General features: G+C 44.8%; 3 protein-coding genes across 5 annotated transcripts in view; 2 read left to right on the plus strand and 1 right to left on the minus strand.

Moving 5' to 3' along the window:
* The window catches only part of atg3 (autophagy related 3), a 5,290-nt gene extending 1,675 nt beyond the window's left edge, over positions 1–3,615 (plus strand). The window contains 9 exon segments of the mRNA XM_068704689.1: positions 1–13; positions 334–441; positions 805–857; positions 1,046–1,133; positions 1,201–1,235; positions 1,322–1,474; positions 1,552–1,679; positions 1,846–1,914; positions 2,027–3,615. The exon segment at positions 1–13 is cut by the window's left edge and continues 58 nt beyond it. Of these exon segments, the coding sequence (XP_068560790.1) occupies positions 1–13; positions 334–441; positions 805–857; positions 1,046–1,133; positions 1,201–1,235; positions 1,322–1,474; positions 1,552–1,679; positions 1,846–1,914; positions 2,027–2,108 (729 nt within the window). The 3' untranslated portion in view covers positions 2,109–3,615.
* Positions 3,616–3,720: 105 nt separating this feature from the next.
* Positions 3,721–15,467, plus strand: slc19a2 (solute carrier family 19 member 2). Of its 3 annotated transcripts, XM_068704685.1 has the most exons (6): positions 3,721–4,068; positions 12,893–13,444; positions 13,520–13,766; positions 13,912–14,104; positions 14,271–14,412; positions 14,514–15,467. In XM_068704685.1, exons 1-6 carry the CDS (start codon positions 3,946–3,948, stop codon positions 14,670–14,672), a joined length of 1,416 nt encoding a protein of 471 aa, XP_068560786.1. In that variant the 5' UTR covers positions 3,721–3,945; the 3' UTR covers positions 14,673–15,467. The 3 variants fall into 3 exon arrangements, with proteins under 3 accessions (XP_068560786.1, XP_068560785.1, XP_068560789.1); XM_068704684.1 differs by having other exon boundaries at positions 12,893–13,766; XM_068704688.1 differs by lacking the exons at positions 14,271–14,412; positions 14,514–15,467 and adding an exon at positions 14,175–14,260 and having other exon boundaries at positions 12,893–13,766.
* A 1,001-nt stretch (positions 15,468–16,468) lies between these two features.
* arl6ip6 (ADP-ribosylation factor-like 6 interacting protein 6) lies at positions 16,469–20,077 on the minus strand. Its single transcript, XM_068704666.1, has 4 exons — positions 19,602–20,077; positions 17,935–17,988; positions 17,485–17,605; positions 16,469–17,232 (listed from the first exon to the last, which is right to left on the minus strand). The coding sequence occupies exons 1-4, from the start codon at positions 19,750–19,752 to the stop codon at positions 17,139–17,141; spliced, it is 420 nt and encodes a 139-aa protein (XP_068560767.1). The 5' UTR covers positions 19,753–20,077; the 3' UTR covers positions 16,469–17,138.
* Positions 20,078–20,904: the final 827 nt, after the last annotated feature.

Here is a 20,904-nt window from a genome sequence, read left to right on the forward strand (position 1 = left end):
CTGACACGCAACGGTGAGAGGAGATTCAATCACTCACTCTGTAGCATCTACAGTTTGTATTGAAACAATGAAATATTGATTTCAGACCCAGCCTCCATTCATGGAGGACTGTGTTTGTACAGATGAGGTTTTGTGATTTTCTGAGAACACCGAGACACCTGACAGTGGTCAGTTCACTGTGAGCCTCTAGAGTCTCTGTCCTCACCTCCCTCAGTACTGTGCAATAGCAAGATGATGCTACATGTAGCCGCTACATAGTGTGTGTGTGTGTGTGTGTGTGTGTGTGTGTGTGTGTGTGTGTGTGTGTGTGTGTGTGTGTGTGTGGTCTGCCAGTTCCCTGTTACAAGCGCTGTAAACAGATGGAGTACTCAGACGAGCTGGAGGCCATCATAGAGGAGGACGATGGAGACGGGGGCTGGGTGGACACTTACCACAACTCAGGTTGGACGCGTCTCCTTCCCTCTTCCATTGTTATGAATCCCATTTGATATTTCAACATTTCTATTCGCTGTCCTAAAAATACAGCATAACAAGTGGAGCAAGAAACAGTGTAGTACCAGCAGAGGTGTACTGAGGACAACATGTCCTCTCACACGTCCCGTTGTCCCGCTTCTCTTCACCGTAGAGAGTGGTTGATGGTTGTACCGTGTGCAGGGTTTCACCGGCCCTGGCTTCGGGGGAATGTTCCTTCTGTATTTCCTATGATTGAATGGCTTAGAGTTGACCGATAGTCATCAGTTCCAGTTCCTTCAGATGATGAAGAGCTCGTGAGGAGCATGTCCTGACGCTGCTGTGTTTCAGCAGGTGTGTTAGGAGTCACAGATGCTGTGCAGGACATCTCACTGGACAACAACAAGGTATGCTTCATACAGCTGTGGATTCTGGTTCAAAGGTTAACTGTGATGGTGGTCAGCGAAGGGCTCTGGGTTTGGACCCTGCTCCTCAGAGGTGTGGTTTGTGTCATGTGATGGAATGTGTTTGGTGATGTCATGCTGACCGTTTAGTGTGTAGATCAGAATGGCTCCCTTTCCTCTGACTCCTCTAGGACAAGAACATGAATGCCACATCTGCAGCGCATTGTGACGACGATGATGATGAAGAGGATGAAGATGGAGAGGCAGCAGATATGGAAGGTAGTCCTCCCCTACCGGTAATGACCCGTCTTCTTGTTTCTCTCTGTAACTGGACTTGTTCTTTCAGAGTACGAGGAGAGTGGCCTGCTGGAGACCGATGAGGTAGGCTCTCTGATCAGCTGGTCTTAGCATGTCTAGTGGGACGTGATCCGCCGCCACTCACACCAGCTCCTCTCTCCTCCCTCTAGGCCACCTTGGACACCAGCAAGATGGTTGAAACTAAAGCCAAAGCAGAGCCCGGCAGTGAAGACGCCATCCTCCAGACCAGAACCTATGACCTGTACATCACGTATGACAAATACTACCAGACCCCTCGACTCTGGCTCTTTGGATACGATGAAGTACGTCCCTGACAGATGCAGTGCTGTGGAGCTTAAAGCTGCAGGAAGTGATTTTGAATCTGTGGCTCCTCCTCCAGGATAGGCAACCACTGACTGTAGACCAGATGTACGAGGACATCAGCCAGGACCACGTGAAGAAGACGGTCACGATTGAGAACCACCCCCACCTTCCTCCACCTGCCATGTGCTCCGTCCACCCCTGCAGGTGAGGAAGACGCATGCGGCTTTAGTTCCTTTCATGTCTTGGTCTTTCTGGAGATCTGTGCGCTTACGACTCCTCCACCAACCGCTCTCCTTTGAACAGTGATGTCTGAAAGCAGCAGTGTTGGAGTGATTAACGGTGAGTGTTATTCTAACACCTTTACCTTCAGACATGCTGAAGTGATGAAGAAGATCATTGAGACTGTGGCAGAAGGGGGAGGAGAGCTGGGAGTGCACATGTATCCTTTCATGGTTTCACCGTCGGTTAGCTTGGTGTGGATGTTCACAGGCAGCTGCTCATCACCTTGTTCCCTCCATGCTCTGCTCTGGTTCCTTAAGCGACTCCTTCAGGTATCTTCTTATTTTCCTCAAGTTCGTCCAGGCCGTCATTCCCACGATAGAGTACGACTACACGAGACACTTCACCATGTAGCTTCAGAGGGCCGCCCCCACTGATGCAGCGTGGGACACCAGCTCTTCTGCCTCTGTGTTGAGATTGAATCGGGTCTGGTCTGATTCCGATCAGTGTGTGGAGTGTTTGTGTGGCTCACTGCGTGGGTGCAGCACATTGGGAATGTTGGAGGTATGTGACAGATGGTCTGTTGAAGGAGTCCGATGAGGAGATCAGTATGGGTTAGTCTGTGTGCCTCCAGTACAGACAGTGTCTGAAGCCTGAGGGGATTTATTTCATGTTGGATTGATGTAACTCACTTTGATATATTTGTAGCTAGCTATCTTACAACAAGTGGTTGAATAGAGTCGTTTCACCTTTGACAGAGCTAGCTAGTAGTTTCAGTGCTAAGCTAGGCTAACACACACACACACGCACACGCACACGCACACGCACACACGATCCCGATACCATCTCTTCATCTGACCCTCGGTAACACAGAGACACAGCTGGGTCCCTGAAGCTGGACTGTACCTCTGATGTTTCTCTACAGGTTGGATGTTGTGACCGCGATGCAGTGAGCGCTCACAAACCTCCTGTTACTGAGACTCACCCCATTCCGCAGCGCTTGAGTCCATTTCAGAAGCAAAACGAGTTCTTCAACATGTGATTGGTTCCTGCAGAACGAGAGCAGCTTCCTGCCACTGCTGGTGAACCGGATAGTTCTGGGCCATCAATCCAAAACAATAAGCATGCCCCTCAGTGTGGCCCCTCACTGAGGCCCCTCACTGGCCCCTCAATGAGGAGCCACACTGAGGCCCCTCACTGTGGCGCCACACTGTGGCCCCTCAATGAGGCCCCTCAATGAGGCCCCTCACTGTGGCCCCTCACTGAGGCCCCTCACTGAGGCCCCTCACTGTGGCCCCTCACTGTGGCCCCTCACTGTGGCCCCTCACTGTGGCCCCTCACTGAGGCCCCTCACTGAGGCCCCTCACTGTGGCCCCTCACTGTGGCCCCTCACTGTGGCCCCTCACTGAGGCCCCTCACTGTGGCCCCTCAATGAGGCCCCTCACTGAGGCCCCTCACTGAGGCCCCTCACTGTGGCCCTCACTGCCTTTAGTCTGGTCATGTGCATCCTTTTCTTGTTCAACTACTGATGAGGTTCAGAAGAAGTGATTGGACCGCTGCTGGAACAGGTCCGTGTGTGAGATGGCTCTGTACCGCTTTGATGGAAGCTTCCTGATCATTAGTGCTGTTCTCTCTCCGCTCTGCTTCTCAGTGCGTCATGCTGGTGCACTTTGTTGACGGCATCGCTGAACCCTAATATTGTACATCAGCTTTTGTTGCCAGTTTGTCTTAATGCGTCATCCTCTGAATGTGTTGATGGCCAGACCTCTTCATTCATGCTTCCTCTTGTCGGCTCCTATGTTTCTGTGTTTCCCCTCCTCTGCAGCTGGAGACTTGTTGTCCGTTTGTCTTCTAGTGCGTCACGAATGAATTGTTTTACTGTCACAAGCCTCGATGTGTATTCAATAAATCCTTCAATGACTTTCTGCTCTGTTTATTTGGTAATATGAACTATTACAGACAAATGTGTCTGACTCAACTGAGACAAGTCTGGATCAAACACTCCCTCTGGACCCGGTCTGGGACTTGCTGTGAATCTGTTGCATACATTTTTAGTACATTATGAGACGAAGAAAGTTCTAACCTCTTAACAGTTTGTACTAGTACTCCTCTGCTGCTGCTCCGCCGTCAGACCACCTGATGGCGCTAGTACGCCTGAAGGCGGGCCGTTTAACAGCAGAAACCACCACCACCGAAGAAGAAGCTCACGAGCCCGTCTGTAGTGGGCGCAGGTCGTCCGGATGAGTCCGTCATGGCTGTGCTCGACCAAACCCTTCTGCTGTGTGTGTACGGCTTCTTCTCCAACCTCCGGCCGTCGGAGCCCTTCCTCACCGCCTACCTGCTGGGCCCGGACAAGAACCTGACGGAGACGCAGGTGAGTCAGCTAGCTGGAGCGTTAGCTAGCTGGGCTAAAGGCTACGTTACTGAGCGCGAGCACTCACGGCTGACTACACCTTGCGTCACATCTGAACTTGACACAATATACATTGTGTTGAGCTTTAATTCTTCTCTAGATGGACGTAGCGTTGAGTCATGCTGTATTTACCCGTGATACAGTTCAACAGCAACGGTTCCACTCTAAAGAGAAACTCTTAATTAATCCCGCAACGTGTTCCTACAGCAGCGTCATGATACAGGTAAGCAGTCAAAGTAACGGAGTAAACATACAAATACGAGTATAAAAATACACAATATACACAATCAAAATAACAGAGCAAAGCATATTAAATGTAAAAAATGCTCAATGTATACAATGAAATAGAATGTTAAATTAACTAACAGTAGTGCAACATTAGTCTTTGAGAGAGCAAAGGAATCCATTAAAGTCTGTAGAGACCTCGTGTCTCTTGGACCTTCTCTCGTGTCTCTTGGACCTCCTCTCGTGTCTCTTGGACCTCTTCTCGTGTCTCTTGGACCTCTTCTCGTGTCTCTTGGACCTCTTCTCGTGTCTCATGGACCTTCTCTCGTGTCTCTTGGACCTCCTCTCGTGTCTCTTGGACCTCTTCTCGTGTCTCTTGGACCTCTTCTCGTGTCTCATGGACCTTCTCTCGTGTCTCTTGGACCTCTTCTCGTGTCTCTTGGACCTCTTCTCGTGTCTCTTGGACCTCTTCTCGTGTCTCTTGGACCTTCTCTCGTGTCTCTTGGACCTCTTCTCGTGTCTCTTGGACCTCCTCTCGTGTCTCTTGGACACTTCATTTTGTTGTCCTCTGACCCCTGTAGTGAGGAGACCCTCTGAAGCCACTCGCCGTGTCGCGGGTGGACTCGCCGCGTCTGCACATTTGTGAGGACGCTTGTTGACCTACAGACCTCACACTAGAGCTGTGAGCTTCTTGTTACCAGATGTAGATTGTGCAGCGATTCTGGCGTGTATACCCAGTGCTAACCCGAATATAATCACGGAGGAATAAAACAACGTGGGGCATCGGTTCTGTTCAGTGGAACTCTTCTTGTCCAAAGTAAAACTTAATTGACACATGTCAACTTCAACACCTCTTATTGGCTGTTCTCTTTGTCCATCACACAGTACCTGAATTAACCCTATAAGGTCTGCATATGACAATACAGATGGATAATGTATACGATTGAGAACACATTTGCTCATATATGTTAACACTTCTCATTCTGTTGTTTCTTGTTGCACCATTGACCACATTTGTCAAGCTGAACCCGGTTCCTCTTCGTTCAGTTTCCTGACTCGGGAACACTTGATGTGTGGTTGAGGGGAAGCCTGTGTCCTGTACTGGTTTACATGCTCTGGGTTTAGAACAAACACCATACCGTACCCAGATCCAATACGCTCCATCTTGTACAGATCTAGCAGCCAGTTCTAGAAGACCCTGTGGATGTTATGTGGACTGCTTCACAATAATCAACTGGCTGTCTTCTAGAGGCTCAGTCCTACTCAGGGAATAATCCCTCATGAAACATTTCAGATCCTCTGGAATGTTTGTTAATCCTAAAATAATTAGGTTTCCTCCATCAGGTTATAAACTGTCCTCCAAGAAGCTTTAACAACGTGTGTGTGTGTGTGTGTGTGTGTGTGTGTGTGTGTGTGTGTGTGTGTGTGTGTGTGTGTGAGTGAGAGTGTGTGATAAACAGGAGAAAAATGTCTTGTATATTATTTCTGTTAATTCTTGAGCCCGTTTAGAAATTTAAATAACTAGATTTGAATATTACATACATATCAAATTATTACTATTTTTAAAAAAAAGAAGAGAGAAAGTACTCTCACCATTTGGCAGTACCTCCGTGGGCCACTAGATGGTGCTGGGTGGGTCCAGACCCAGTGGTCTAGTTCAGTGATTTTCAGCCACCATGAGAGATCATCAGGTGTGCCAATTTCACTTCATTGGTCCAAAAAAGTATTATTTAGTATCATTGTTGAGCGTCTGAGCAGTAATATAGTGTCTGGGTGAGTAGGTGGTGGCAGCAGGCGGTGCAGTCATGAGCTGTTCATTTAGAACGGTAGAATGAAACTAGAAAATTTCGCAAGAAATTTTGACAGTGTGGCTTCTACTGCCCGAAGACGTCGCAATATATACATAAACGCTGATGTTACTGGCAGTATCGTTGAGGTTCGATTGAGATAATGCTTCTCTCTTTTCTGCATTTTAGATTCATACTCTTGAAAAAGTTAAACCAAGTTAAAGCTGACGCTTTTATTTTGAAAACTTACCGGATGCTCTATCCCTTATCGGTGTCTGACTTCCTGCCTGGGTCGATCTGCTCTGTGTTAATTTACGCAATAAACCAGAGCCTTGGGCTCTCGCGCACCCTTCATTGAGGCAGAGTAGTGTTTGCCTCCCCTTAATGTCAGATCAGCAACACTAAATATGTTCGACACAGACGTGAAATACAGTACCTATTATATGGAAAGAAAGGACATATAATAAAAGTGTCTACAAATATTAGTGTGTGCAGGAATGAGACAGCAAAAGGCATGCGCTCAACCCAGTTAGTGAGGGATTCACAGTCTGAGGTGAGGAACAGCTGGTCACTGCCTCACCTCACTGTCTCCTCTCTGTTTGAACAGGACATGCACTAATTCAGAGATTTTGATTATAAAAATGTTTGGAATAATACAAAAATTACATTTATAGCGCAGATCAGTAGAGAAATATTAATATTTATTTTATCTTAGCATTATTTGTTTTTTACATTTCATCATCACACCCTGACCGCACGTCCCTGCGTAGAGCTCTGGGTGAACACAGATGGCTACAGTTTGTACTTCCTGATTCAACAACAGGACGTCAGTGATGACAGGAGGAACATCGCGCCAACCGCGTCGCTTCAAACGCGTCGCCCCAAACGCGTCGCTCCAAACGCCACAAACGCCCCAAACGCGTCACTTCAAACGCGTCGCTCCAAACGCGTCGCTCCAAACGCGTCGCTCCAAACGCCCCAAACGCGTCGCCCCAAACGCGTCGCTCAAAACGCGCCGCGCAAAATTCGCATCACTGCAGTCTCATCGCGTCTGTGCAAAGACTTTGTATGTAATCTCATCACGCGAATAATTCGCCCTGCGTTCGGTGTGAACACAGCTGGCAGCCTCGTGGGGAGGGGAGGGGAGGGGAGGGGAGGGGGGAGCTGCGCTCATGTGATTGCTTGAAAATGAGGCTGACATCTGATTGGCTACAGATAGGTCCATGTTCAAAAAAACGTATTTGTGAATCCGGCCAGGCAGGGGAGTCTCAAAAAACCCACCAACAAATGTGAAGAGATCCACAAACAAATACACACAAATCCACAAACAAATAGAAAACATCCACACACAAATACATACAAATGCAGAAATATATTTGTTCTGCGTGCATTTGTGAGTCACATTTATTTGTAAATCCTTCTGTGTAGAGACAGACAGAGAGAGAGAGCGCGTGCGTGCGTGTCACTGGTTGCCATGGTGACGACGCAGGGCCTGGAGAGTCTGTGAGTCTTTGTTTATAAACATCAGTAATTAGCTGAATTAAGAACACCTGTGAGCTTGGCAGACTTTTCATGAGAAAACACTGGAAAACACCTGTCAAACAAATGCACTTTATACCAAAACCATGGGTCCAATCAATAAAATAAGTGCACCGTGAGAGAGATAAGACTCTGCCGAACGCCCTGGTATGTTTTTTATGTTTATAGTGTTATAAATATGAGCGCCAGCGCAAGTTACAAAACTGGTATCGTCTGCTTTCTTTGACAAATTTCTTTTCTGATTTAACATGGGGTCTAATGGGGCAGTCGGTTGGAATTCATGTCGCTCCACGGCTGTTTGAGCCAAATGTGTAAGTCCGTTGGATTCCATAGACACTTTGTTGCGACCAGCACAAGATTTCCAAGCTTTTTGGCCAAAAATGGTGTATAAAGAGTAAAAATTGTGGGAATGGGAGCAATTTGTTTGGAAAAATCACAGAACATTTTCCTGCTCTGCTTCACTCTGACCGTGATGTCATCACTCTAGCACTTAACGAGCTGCGCAATACACACCCATTATAAAATCTGAAACAGACCCAAAGTTTTGCTGAAACTAAATCGGTGACTTCATGAAAACTATGCTAGCTAGCAAAATGTCCATTTGGCTCAATAATGTCCATCAATTTGTCTACGTTTTAAACTTTGAATCATGTTTCTACGTTAAAGTATGGCTGGTCAATATGGGTCCAAAGTTAAGTGTTTTTTTTTGCTTTCTTCACGCCGAAATCCCATTCAAGTCAATGGGCTGATTTTTCTTCCTAGATCGCGATTTTCGGGGAAACCGCTGGACGAATTTCTTATAAAAGTCATAGCTCACGATTCCCGATCAAGCCGCACGTGTTGAATTACTTTTTGAGCAGGTGTTGGCAACGCTGTGGGACTAGTTTCGTGGCAAACTGATGTGGAAGATGGAGAATAAGAATAATAATAATAACTAGAAAATGCATTTCCTGCTGAAAATGCGTTGGAATGCTGAAAGCTGAAAGCTGAAATGAATTGCAAAAACATTGCTGAAAATACAGAAATGAGAGACTACCGATCTGAAAAATGTTGAAGCTCGAAAGCATTTAAACTGCACTGCTGAAAACCCTTCTAGTTGAAACGTCCAACTATGGTGTCTGTAGCTGAAAGTATGAGAAAGAAGGCTTTGAAAGTTGAAGAAGTTTAACAGGATTTGAAGATTTTCTCCATAGATATCCCATTCAAAACAAATTGCAAAAAGCTTAATAATTTAAAAAGTTTAAAGATTACAAATATGAAAAATATCACCCCTCTCCTGAAAAAGCTGAATATTTTGATATTCGAACAGCTTCTGTGGCTTAAAAAATGTCAGCAGTAGTGATATTTGTAGTAGTAGAAGTTGTAGTTGTAGTAGAAGTATTATTAGTAGTAGAAGTATTAGTAATTAGAAGAAGCAGTATAAGTAGTAGTATCAGTAGTCGTAGTAATAGCTGTAGTAGTGGTCGTAGTATTTAATATAACAGTAGTAGTAGTAGAAGAAGTAGTAATAGTAATGGCAGTATTTGAAGTGATAGCAGTAGTATTAGTACTAGTAGCAATCGTACTAATAGCTGTAGTAGTATTGGTAATGGTAGTAGCATGAATAGCAGCAGTAGTGGTAGCAGAGAGAGAGCCAGAGGGAGAGAGGGAGAGACAGAAAGAAAGACAGAGAGAGAAACACAGAATGACAGGAAGACAGAGATAGAGAGACTGAGTGAATGAGTGTGAGAGAGTGAGAAAGGCAGGCAGGCAGACAGACAGTTATATGTACTGAGTGAGTGAGGGAGACAGGAGGACAGACAGTCATCTGGATTGAGTGAGAAGAGCAGACAGACAGTTATATGTACTGAGTGAGTGGGAGAGAGAGACAGGCAGACCGACAGTTAGATGGACTGAGTGTGTGGGAGAGAGAGACAGGCAGACCGACAGTTAGATGGACTAAGTGTGTGGGAGAAAGAGACAGGCAGACAGTCAGATGGACTGAGTGTGTGGGAGAGAGAGACAGGCAGACAGATAGTTATATGTACTGAGTAAGTGAGTGAGACAGACAGGTAGACAGACAATCATCTGGATTGAATAAGAAGAGCAGACAGACAGTTATATGTACTGAGTGTGTGGGAGAGAGAGACAGGCAGACAGTTATATGAACTGAGTAAGTGAGTGAGACAGGCAGACAGACAGTTATATGTACTTAGTGTGTGGAGAGAGAAAGACAGACAGACAGTTAGATGGACTGATAGTGTGGGAGAGAGAGATAGGCAGACAGACAGTTATATGACCTGAGTGAGTGAGTGAGTGAGGCAGACAGACAGTTATATGTACTGAGTATGTAGAGAGAGACAGACAGACAGACAGAGAAAAAGAGTGTGTGTGTGTGTGTGTGTGTGTGTGTGTGTGTGTGTGTGTGTGTGTGTGTGTGTGTGTGTGTGTGTGTGTGTGTGTGTGTGTGTGTGTGTGTGTGTGTGTGTGTGTGTGTGTCATTGGTTCCCATGGAAAAAACATTGCTGAAAATACAGAAATGAGAGAGTACCTGTTTGAAAAATGTTGAAGCCCGAAAGCATTTAACCTGCACTGCTGAAAACCCTTCTAGTTGAAACGTCTAACTATAGTGTCTGCAGCTGAAAGTATGAGAAAGAAGAAGGCTTTGAAAATTGAAAAAGTTTAACAGGATTTGAAGATTTTCTCAATAGATATCTTATTCAAAACAAATTGCAAAAAGCTTAATAATTCAAAAATGTAAAGATTATAAATATGAAAAGTCATATCACCCTCTCCTGAAAGAGCTGAACATTTTGATATTCGAATAGTTTCTGTGGCTTAAAAAATGTCAGCAGTAGTGATATTTGTAGAAGTTGTAGTAGAAGTATTATTAGTCGTAGAAGTATTAGTAATTCAAAGAAGTAGTAGAAGTAGTCGTAGTAATAGCTGTAGCAGTGGTTGTTGTATTTAATATAACAGTAGTAGTAGTAGAAGAAGTAGTAGTATTAGTAATAGTAATGGCAGTATTTGAAGTAGCAGTAATAGCAGTAGTATAAATACTAGTAGCATTCATACTAATAGCTGTAGTAGTATTAGTACTGGTAGTAGTATGAATAGCAGCAGTAGTAGTAGTAGCAGCAGTTGTAGTATAAGTAATAGTAGTACTGGTCGTATTAGCAGTAGTGGTAGTAATAATAGCAGTAGTAGTAATGGTAATAGTTGCAACAGCAAAAGTTGTAGTAGAAGTAGTATTAGTAGCAGTAGTAGTAATACTAGAAATATTTGCAGCAGTAGTAGTAGTTGTCGTAGTATTAGTAAGAACATTAATTATTTCAACAAAAAAAGCCTCATTTTGAGCTTAATGTTTAAATACAGTTAATCCATGGGGCTTTTATTTTGAAAGGGTGGGGCTGGGTGGGTTAGACAGGAGGAGAGGAGACTGAATCATAATGTTAGATAAACACAAACAGGTTATTAAATGACAGGCTTCATCAAAAGCATTTCAGTTGGAATTCATTCGGTGGGGCTTGTACTTTAAAATGGTGTGTGTGTGTGTGTGTGTGAGTGTGTGGGGGGGTCCTCTAAAAGTCTCTAATACCTGAATGACTGTATAAGAGATACACACGCAGAGAGAGAGAAACACACGCAGAGATAGAGACACACAGAGAGATAGAGAGACACACAGAGAGAGAAAGAGAGAGGCTTGTGTCTGTGAGTCTGTGTGTTTATAAACATCAGTAATTAGCTCAAGCACGAACACCTGTGACCCTGCCGCCTTTTCATGAGAAAAAAACTGGAAAACACCTGTCAAACAAAACCCCCAAAACACCATAACCATAGCCCCTATTGCTCCAAAATTAATACTCGAGAGGGAGGATGACTTGAAGAACAGATCATGCGAAAATTGTGTCTGTAGTGTAAAAAAAAGTGGCTTCAATGGCGATTTAGAAATGGGGTACGGTTGTCTGTGCAAGACTTTTTTGAAGTACGTTTTAACATTGGGGTCTATGGAGGAGAAAGTTGGTTTTCCTCTCAAGTAAAGGCTTTTGTGCCAAATGTGTAAATCCGTGAGATTCCATAGTCATATGTCTACGACAAGGACAAGATTAGCTACGTTTCCATCCAAAAATTATGCATTTAGAGTGAAAATTGAGGAGTCAGTCGCAAAAGACAAATATTTTTTTCACAGAAATCTCAGGCTTCTCTTCACTCTAGTGATGACATCACGCCCTCTAAGCTGCGCAATACACACTCATTATAAAAGCAGAAAAGGACTGAAAAACACATAAAAGCAAAATTGCTACAGCTCAAAAAATATAAAAGATATCAAAATGATTATAACATACAATCATTGATCAGGGTTTTCTCAACATTTGAAAGTTTAAATGGTGTCTGTACCTGAAAGTATGAGGAAGTAGAATGATCTGAAAGTTGAACAAGTTTAAGAGGATTTGAAAAGTTTCTCCATAGACATCCCATTCAAAAAAAAATTGCAAAATGCTTAATAATTAAAAAAGTTGAAAGATTAGAAACATAAAAAGACATAGCACCCCTCTCCTGAAAAAGCTGAACATTTTCATATTTGAACGGTTTCTGTAGCTTAAGAAATGTGGACGTTATTAAGTGCCAAAATACGTACGGAAGAAATAGTTGAAGAATAAAGATTCGAAGAACAATACTTGGAATGCTGAATCAGCATTCCAACAATAAGCCCGCAGGATTACAGTCAGTGTGCTTTGGCACAGGCAGTATTACTGCCTTGTGCCACAAAGCCACACTGAATGACGGGAGAGGTTGAGGAGACCAACAGAGATGGAGAAATATTTGAAAGGAAAAGATGCCGACTGGCCTGAACCCTGATGACGTACTGACCCAGATCACCTGGTAAGACGCTGCATTCTGCTTCCAGGCCTCATTTTGGAACGGTTGTGGTTGTTGGTGTGCTGCTGGATCTGTTCCATGTCATACATGTGTTTAAAATCAGTGGAGCTTACTTCATACTCCCAGATCTCACTGATCTGATCAAAGCCGCTCATGTCCAGTAGTGTACAGGATATTGAACCGTTGTTTCTGAATAATACACTTAACACTGGACTAGTCTGAAGTCGGCCATGAATATTCAACATGAGTTTACAGACGATTACAATGGGAGGTTGGTTCATGGCTTCTTTGCCGGTCCTTCCCTGCTTCGATTCCCTTTGCTGCTGAGGAGATGAAGTAATGTGATTACTGTGATGTTGGTCTCTTCTCTGCAGGTGGTGAATGAAATCTATCCAGTGTGGACGTATTCCTACCTGGTGCTGCTGTTCCCCATCTTCCTGGCCACAGACTTCCTGCGTTATAAGCCCGTGTTGGTGCTGCAGGCCACCAGCTTGGTGGTTACCTACGTCATGCTGCTGAGGGCGCAGGGCATGCTGGCCATGCAGCTCCTGGAGTTCTTCTTTGGACTGGCTACAGCCTGCGAGGTGGCCTACTACTCGTACATCTACAGCGTGGTGGAGCCGGCGCACTACCAGAGAGTGACGGGCTACTGCCGCAGCGTCGCTCTGTTCGGATCAGCTGCTGGATCTCTGGCCGGGCAGCTGCTGCTCTCTGTGGCCAAGGTCCAGCTGGTCCACCTGGTCATCATCACGCTGACGACCGCCACCGTGGCCTCTGTGGCTCCCTGGTTCCTGCCCATGCCCAAGAGAAGCTTGTTCTTCCACAAGAGTCCGGCGGCGGCGGAGAAGACGAGCAGCACCGCTCTGCTGGAGAAGACCGAGGGTTCGGAGAGCAAATGTCCTCCCAACAGCCGGGACGTCTCCACGGTGAGTGACTGTGAGCCGTGCTGGAGATCGGGTTCATCTGTTCAAAGGTCAACGTGTCCTCCGCTCTCCATGCAGATATCCAGGTCCTCTGAGACAGGAGGTCACAGCAGCGGTCTTGTGGAAGTGCTGCAGGTTCTGTTTGACGACTTCCTGAAGTGCTACAGATGCCGGTCCCTGCTGGCCTGGTCCCTGTGGTGGGCTCTGGCCACCTGCGGCTACTTCCAGGTCATCAACTACGCTCAAGCACTGTGGGAGAACATCCGTCCGTCCCAGGACTCCGAAATCTACAACGGCTACGTAGAGACCCTGTCCACACTGCTGGGTGAGGGGGATTCATATGGGTCTGTGGATGGAATGAAGTAACACGTCAGCATGAGAGGACCCGGTGTGCCCTTTGACCCTGGTTTCTCTCCCTGTATGTAAACCTGTGAGTGTTTGTAACCGTTGTGTGTCCTGCTGGTCCTCAGGGGCTCTGGCGGCCCTGCTGGTGGGCTACTTGCCTGTGTGCTGGTCTCTGTGGGGGGAGCTGGTCCTGTGTGTCCTCTCCCTGCTGATGGCTGTGTGTGTGTTCGCTATGGACACCGTGAGGAACATCTGGCTCTGTTACAGCGCATACGTCTTCTTCAGAGCCATATACATGCTGCTCATCACTATGGCAACGTAAGTATGACCATGAGTCACCAGCACTTTGTGGATTGTCTAGTGTAGAGACGTCTGTACTGTACTGCAGGTGGTTCAGACACACGCTGTGGCTCAGCTGTGACCTTGCCGTGACCTTGCTGTGACCTTGCTGTGACCTTGCTGTGACCTTGCTGTGACCCGTCAGGTATCAGATTGCTGCCAGCCTCAACATGCAGCGCTACGCCTTGGTGTTCGGGGTGAACACCTTCATGGCCCTGCTGCTGCAGACTCTGCTCACTGTGGTGGTGGTGGACTCGGCCGGCCTTGGCCTCGATGTCTTTACTCAGGTGAGCTCCGCCCACCTTTAGTTGCCTATGACAGCATACATGGGGACGTTCTCCACCTCCTGCAGAGCGGGTCTGACAGATGTCTCATTTCCTTCCCTCAGTTCCTCGTCTATGGCGGCTACTTCGCTGTCATTTCTGTGGTCTTTCTGCTCGCCGCACTTTACAAATTGGCCTCCAGGAGGCGCTCCAAGGAGGAGGAGGTGCTGGCCAGCAGCCGAGCAGGACCGGGGTGTGATGTTACCGACGGCGCCTCACACTGAATAGAGCAGCGTCAGAGTGAGCTCCAGGCGTGATGCCTGGAGCTCACTCTTCTCTAGAGTTCTTCTCTATGATGACGACTCTGTGGCCACTATGTGGCAGGATGACGTGATGTCATCACACTCGTGTTCCACTGAACAGATCAAAGCGTGAGTGAGTCATTGAATCCTCTCTGTGCTGATCACAGGTCAGAGGAGAAGGCTTCAGCTCATATTTACGTCGCACAATAGTTCAAATGTTCATGATTGTGTTTGTTTGTTTCCCAGCGTGTTGAACTCGGTGCCTTAGACACCAGGACAGTAGTAGTACTTCTAATGTGAAAGACGTGTATTTAAATATGTATTGTTTCCTCCTGCAGTGCTGCTGCTGTATTGTCCTCTCATTGAGCATTACTGGCACTGAGTGTGTATCAGGTTCATCAATGTGTGTTTAATGAATGACACTGAAGCCATGATTGATGTTGTTATGCTGCTCAAGTATTGTGACAACCAAATTCATTTAGAGAAAGTCAGAGGGCGTGGCCAAATATAAGTTACACACACACACAGATGTATGTGTAGACATGTTGTGCCTTTTCCTGTCCACGTGTGCTCCACTGATTCCTCTGTTTGTGTTGGCACTGTGCCAGCCTCTAGTACTTCTTAAAGCTGCTGATGAAGCTCATGTGTACCTTTTTAAAACTGCTAACAGTGTTGGATCAGTGTAACTGTACATCTGATATGTAATACTTCATTTGAATGTTTGTCAACATGCAGAGAAATGTTTTATGATCAATAAACAAACTACTGTGAGCAATGTATCGAGTCAGGAGATCTGTATTTCTACTTTCTCTTTGTACAACAGCAATAACCAGTGGAGTGAGCTAGTGCGGCCTTCTGCTGACAGAAATGGAACCGGTCCTGTTCTGGGTGACGTCGGTGGCTGCCTCCCTGTCTAGTGTGTCTGTTCATTCCTTTCTTTGCTGTGTGTGTGTGTGTGTGTGTGTGTGTGTGTGTGTGTGTGTGTGTGTGTGTGTGTGTGTGTGTGTGTGTGTGTGTGTGTGTGTGTGTGTGTGTGTGTGTTCTCTCTGTAGTTTTGTAGTCTCACTATATAAAATTACATTTATAACACATGATTGCCTCCTGTGAAGTTTGTTGTATTTGACATTTTAAAGAGTTTTACTAAACTACAGTAACATAGTTTATTTACTTCTGATGTGGCAGCCTGTAGCTCCATGAATTACTCTAGGATATTATTACTCTAGGATATTATTACTCTAGGTTATTATTACTCTAGGTATTATTACTCTAGGATATTATTACTCTAGGTTATTATTACTCTAGGTATTATTACTCTAGGATATTATTACTCTAGGTTATTATTACTCTAGGTTATTATTACCCTAGGGTATTATTACTCTAGGATATTATTACTCTAGGTTATTATTACTCTAGGTATTATTACAGGTTATTATTACTCTAGGTTATTATTCTGATTTGTTTGTGACTGCAGTACTAAGGCACATGCACTCACTAACAGAAGGAAGCGTGACGATAAAGTGCAGCGGACCTTGAAACAACCAGCGGGACCAGATGCTTGGACTTGGATTTGTCTGGACTGATTCAGGACTTGTCTTTAAACTTGGCTCAGACTTGACCTGGACTTGGACAACAGTCTGGCAAAGACTGAAAGCCTATACATGCATTCATCACACCAGAAGAACGCTGCTCTGCTGGTGACACTTAAATACACAGTAAATACACATTAAATACACAGTACATACACAGTACATAGTAAACAGGCAACCAAACTCTTCTGATGTTCATAACACTTTAATCCAAAAATAAATATTCCCTTATAATGACAGATCTCCCAACATGTTGCAGATTCATCATCACTTATCAGAGCGTTTATCAGAGCTCGTTCACATCTTTAGGTGGAAACTAACCGAGAACAGAACTGCTGTGTTTATTGTTGTTGATTTAGTATTGAAATATGGACATGTCCACCAGTTAAAGCCAGAAGTAAGGCTTTAAAAACCAGAGCAGCTACCAACCAACCCGTGAAGATACCGACCCGTGAAGATAGATACCGACCCGTGAAGATAGATAACGACCCGTGAAGATAGATACCGACCCGTGCTTGTTGCTGTGTGACGTCTCCAATGACGCTGTAAAGAGTCAACCAATCATATGCTTTTGTTTCATCCTGTTCTGTTCTGTTGACCATCTCAATGGTGCTTCTGTCGCTCGTAGTGTGAACATAGCATTATATATATATATATATATATATATATGTATATATATATACACATATATATAATGTAGTGACAAACAGACACGTAATGACTCAAATTCATTCTAAACTGTCATTTGAATTAATAATGGGGACCTTCTCATATCTCATATGCTGATCGCTGCCCAGTATTTGTACTGCGAGTGTGTGTGTGTGTGTGTGTGTGTGTGTGTGTGTGTGTGTGTGTGTGTGTGTCAGGTGAGGCTCCAGATGACAGTGAGCAGAGCCATGATGCCATTAAGGACAGCGACACCATAACCCATGTGGAGACCATGGTCAGATACATCTCTAGAAGAAAACACACACACACACACACACATTAACATTAACACACACACACACACACTGTTTTAACATGTTGAAGTCTCCGCCTGAGGTCACAGACTGTTGAACCACATTGACTGGATCATGTGTCATATTTACTCTCTCTATATATTTACTACTATACATATATATATGCATATATATATATATATATATATATATATATATATATATATATATATATATATATATATATATGTGTAGCCAGTGTGTTACCTCCAGTGGACCAGTGGTGATTCCACAGCAGGCTGATACGAGTCCAGGTAGGTCAGGGTCCATGAGAAAACACAGCAGATACATCCTACTGATACTGACAGCACCAGGATACTCCAGAAACCTACACACACACACACACACACACACACACACACACACACACACACACACACACACACACACAGCTCCATGAATCTCTATCCAGGCTTAAAGAGAGCTCCAGTCCTGCCACTCGTAGAGGCTAGCCTCTGTGCTACTAGCATCTATATATAGATATATATATATATCTATATATATAGATATATGTTTTTACAGCTGAGAGGAGTAGTCCATGAAGAGATTAGTCAATCAGGAATCATTTTCATAATTGATTAGACACACTTTTCTCCATAATATTCATGCTGGTCCAGTGATGTGGACTGTTGGACTAATGAACACATTGATACTCACCCAACACACTCTGTTCGGTCCAATCAGCTGCTGTCACTCTCTCTGCCCTCAGCTCTGAAACAGAGAGGAGGAATCAGTGCGCTGCTGTAGCACTACTGTAGCACTACTGTAGTACTGCTGCTGCTGCTACTGTAGCACTAATGTAGTACTGCTGCTGCTGCTACTGTAGCATAACTGTAGTACTGCTGCTACTGCTACTGTAGCACTAATGTAGTACTGCTGCTGCTGTAGGACTACTGTAGTACTGCTGCTGCTGCTACTGTAGCACTACTGTAGTACTGCTGCTGCTGCTGCTGCTGTAGCACTACTGTAGTACTGCTGCTGCTGCTGCTGTAGCACTACTGTAGTACTGCTGCTGCTGCTACTGTAGCACTACTGCTGCTGTAGTACTGCTGCTACTGCTACTGTAGCACTACTGTAGTACTGCTGCTGCTGCTACTGTAGCACTACTGCTGCTGTAGTACTGCTGCTACTGCTACTGTAGCACTACTGTAGTACTGCTGCTGCTGCTGCTGTAGCACTACTGCTGCTGCTACTGTGGCACTACTGTAGTACTACTGCTGCTGTAGTACTGCTGCTGCTGCTGCTACTGTAGTACTACTGCTACTGTAGCACTACTGTAGTACTGCTGCTGCAGCACTACTACTACTGCTACTGTAGTACTGCTGCTGCTGTAGTACTACTACTGCTGCTGTAGCACTACTGTAGTACTGTTGCTGCTGCTACTGTAGTACTACTGCTGCTGCTGTAGCACTACTACTACTACTGAAGTAGTACTGCTGCTACTGTAGCACTACTACTACAACAGTAGTAGTACTGCTGCTACTGTAGTACTACTACTGCTGTAGTACTACTGCTACTGTAGCACTACAACTACTACTGTAGTACTACTACTGCTGTAGTACTACTGCTACTGTAGCACTACAACTACTACTGTAGTACTGCTGCTACTGTAGTAGTACTACTGCTACTGTAGCACTACTACTACTACTGTAGTACTGCTGCTACTGTAGTATTGCTGCTACTGTAGTAGTACTGCTGCTACTGTAGCACTACTGCTACTGTAGTACTGCTGCTACTGTAGTAGTACAACTGTAGTACTACTACAGTAGTACTGTAGTACTACAGAAGCAGTAGTACTACTACAGTAGTACTGTAGTAGTACTACTGCTTCTGTAGTACTGCTGCTACTGCACAATATGTGGTTCGTCTCATTGTATTTCTGTTGTTTCATTATTTCCTCAATGGTTCAGTTTGACAACATATTCTTTACTTTCCTCCTCATGTTTCTGTTTTCATTCATTATTAGTACTCAGATGATTCACTTTGCCTTTAACACTTCATGTGTCAGAAAGATGTGATTGTGTTTTAAATGATACATAGTATGATGATATATTAAAGTACAAGTCAGTGCCTTACTGTACATGTAGACTTCATTTCTTTCATCAGCTGTTTTCTACATATTCAGCAATGGTTTCATCATAAATCATAAATCAGAACAGCTGACTGATTGGTTGATTTTGGTCATCTCGCGCGCTAAATGAAACCTTTCAGAACTACAGTGTTCTACATCATTGATCTGAAGACTTCTCAAAATGACCAGGAAGTGTCCACATGTTTACTTTTAGCTAACACCCCCCAAAACACGTGCACGCGCGCCCCCTCACCTTTGAGTATGGGGTAGATGAGCGCGCAGACGCAGCCCACAGTGGCCACCGCTACCGCGGAGCCCAGCACCGACAGCACGACCATGGACCACGGTTTGGGGCCGTCGGTGAACGGCCGTCCCACTGTCCCACCAAGTCCCTCTCCTGGCATGGTCTCACAGAATGAGACCCGGAATCTGAAGGGCCCGGTCTGACGCACTCCCCTGTTAAAGTAGGTTACTGGTAACCTTCCTTTAACGTGTGTACTAACAGTCGCACTTCCGCACACAACTTTGTCCCTCGGGCCTTTCCGTCACTTTAGTGTCTCTGTGTTCCTGTGAGACACGTATGACGTCAGACAGGTACCGCTGCCTCCCCATAGAGTCTGTGTTACCGGGACATCTTCAGCAGGATGTTTGTTGTAAGTTTCCTTTAACTTCAAACAAGAGCAAGGCCGACAGAACCAGCTGTCACAGGGCTCGTGCAGGGATGACGTCATGTTGTAAGACAACCCCGGAAGTGTGCCACCCCGCTGGTTCTCTAGTTCTGAACAACCAGGCGGGACAGACGACATTCAGTGATTATGAACGCATGCGCATTGGTCACTGCGTTGACTACATTAATACCTATGATGGATTTTGTTCAGGGTACAGTCCCACAGACTGTGTCAACATGCTGGTTTTGTAAATGTAGTTTTGGAGGGAAGGGGGACAGTTTTATATTAATTATTTTTATAAAAATGTATTCATTGCTATTTAGATAATGTACTCAACAATTCAAAAAGACGTGTTGTAACAAAACATAAAACAGTGGATCACCTGACATTAAACCAGTCACGTTCTCCTCCCTGCAGTTTAACACTTCATGTGACGTAGAATACTTTTATTGTATGCATTCAGATTGTTTGTGCTTCAATGGTCGTAATTATTGTGAAGACATTCACACAAGTGAATATTACCTTTATTGTCATTGCACAGAGGAAACGTACTGAGATAACACAAGCATCTAAGCAGGAGTACAAACAGCAGTAACGTGCAGAGTATAGTACAGAGTAATATACAGAGTAATATACAGAGTGTAGTACAGAGTAATATACAGAGTAATATACAGAGTAATATGCAGAGTATAGTACAGAGTAATATACAGAGTATAGTACAGAGTATAGTACAGAGTAATATACAGAGTATAGTACAGAGTAATATACAGAGTATAGTACAGAGTATAGTACAGAGTAGTATACAGAGTAGTATACAGAATGAACAGTAGTAGAATGCAGAACAAACGATAAGACTAACATATCAATACGCTTCATAAACAGAGGGTT

Source organism: Cebidichthys violaceus, unplaced genomic scaffold, assembly GCF_023349555.1.
Source record: "Cebidichthys violaceus isolate CVI_PGR_0920_01 unplaced genomic scaffold, fCebVio1.0.p SCAF_98, whole genome shotgun sequence".
Taxonomy (NCBI): Eukaryota; Metazoa; Chordata; class Actinopteri; order Perciformes; family Stichaeidae; genus Cebidichthys; species Cebidichthys violaceus.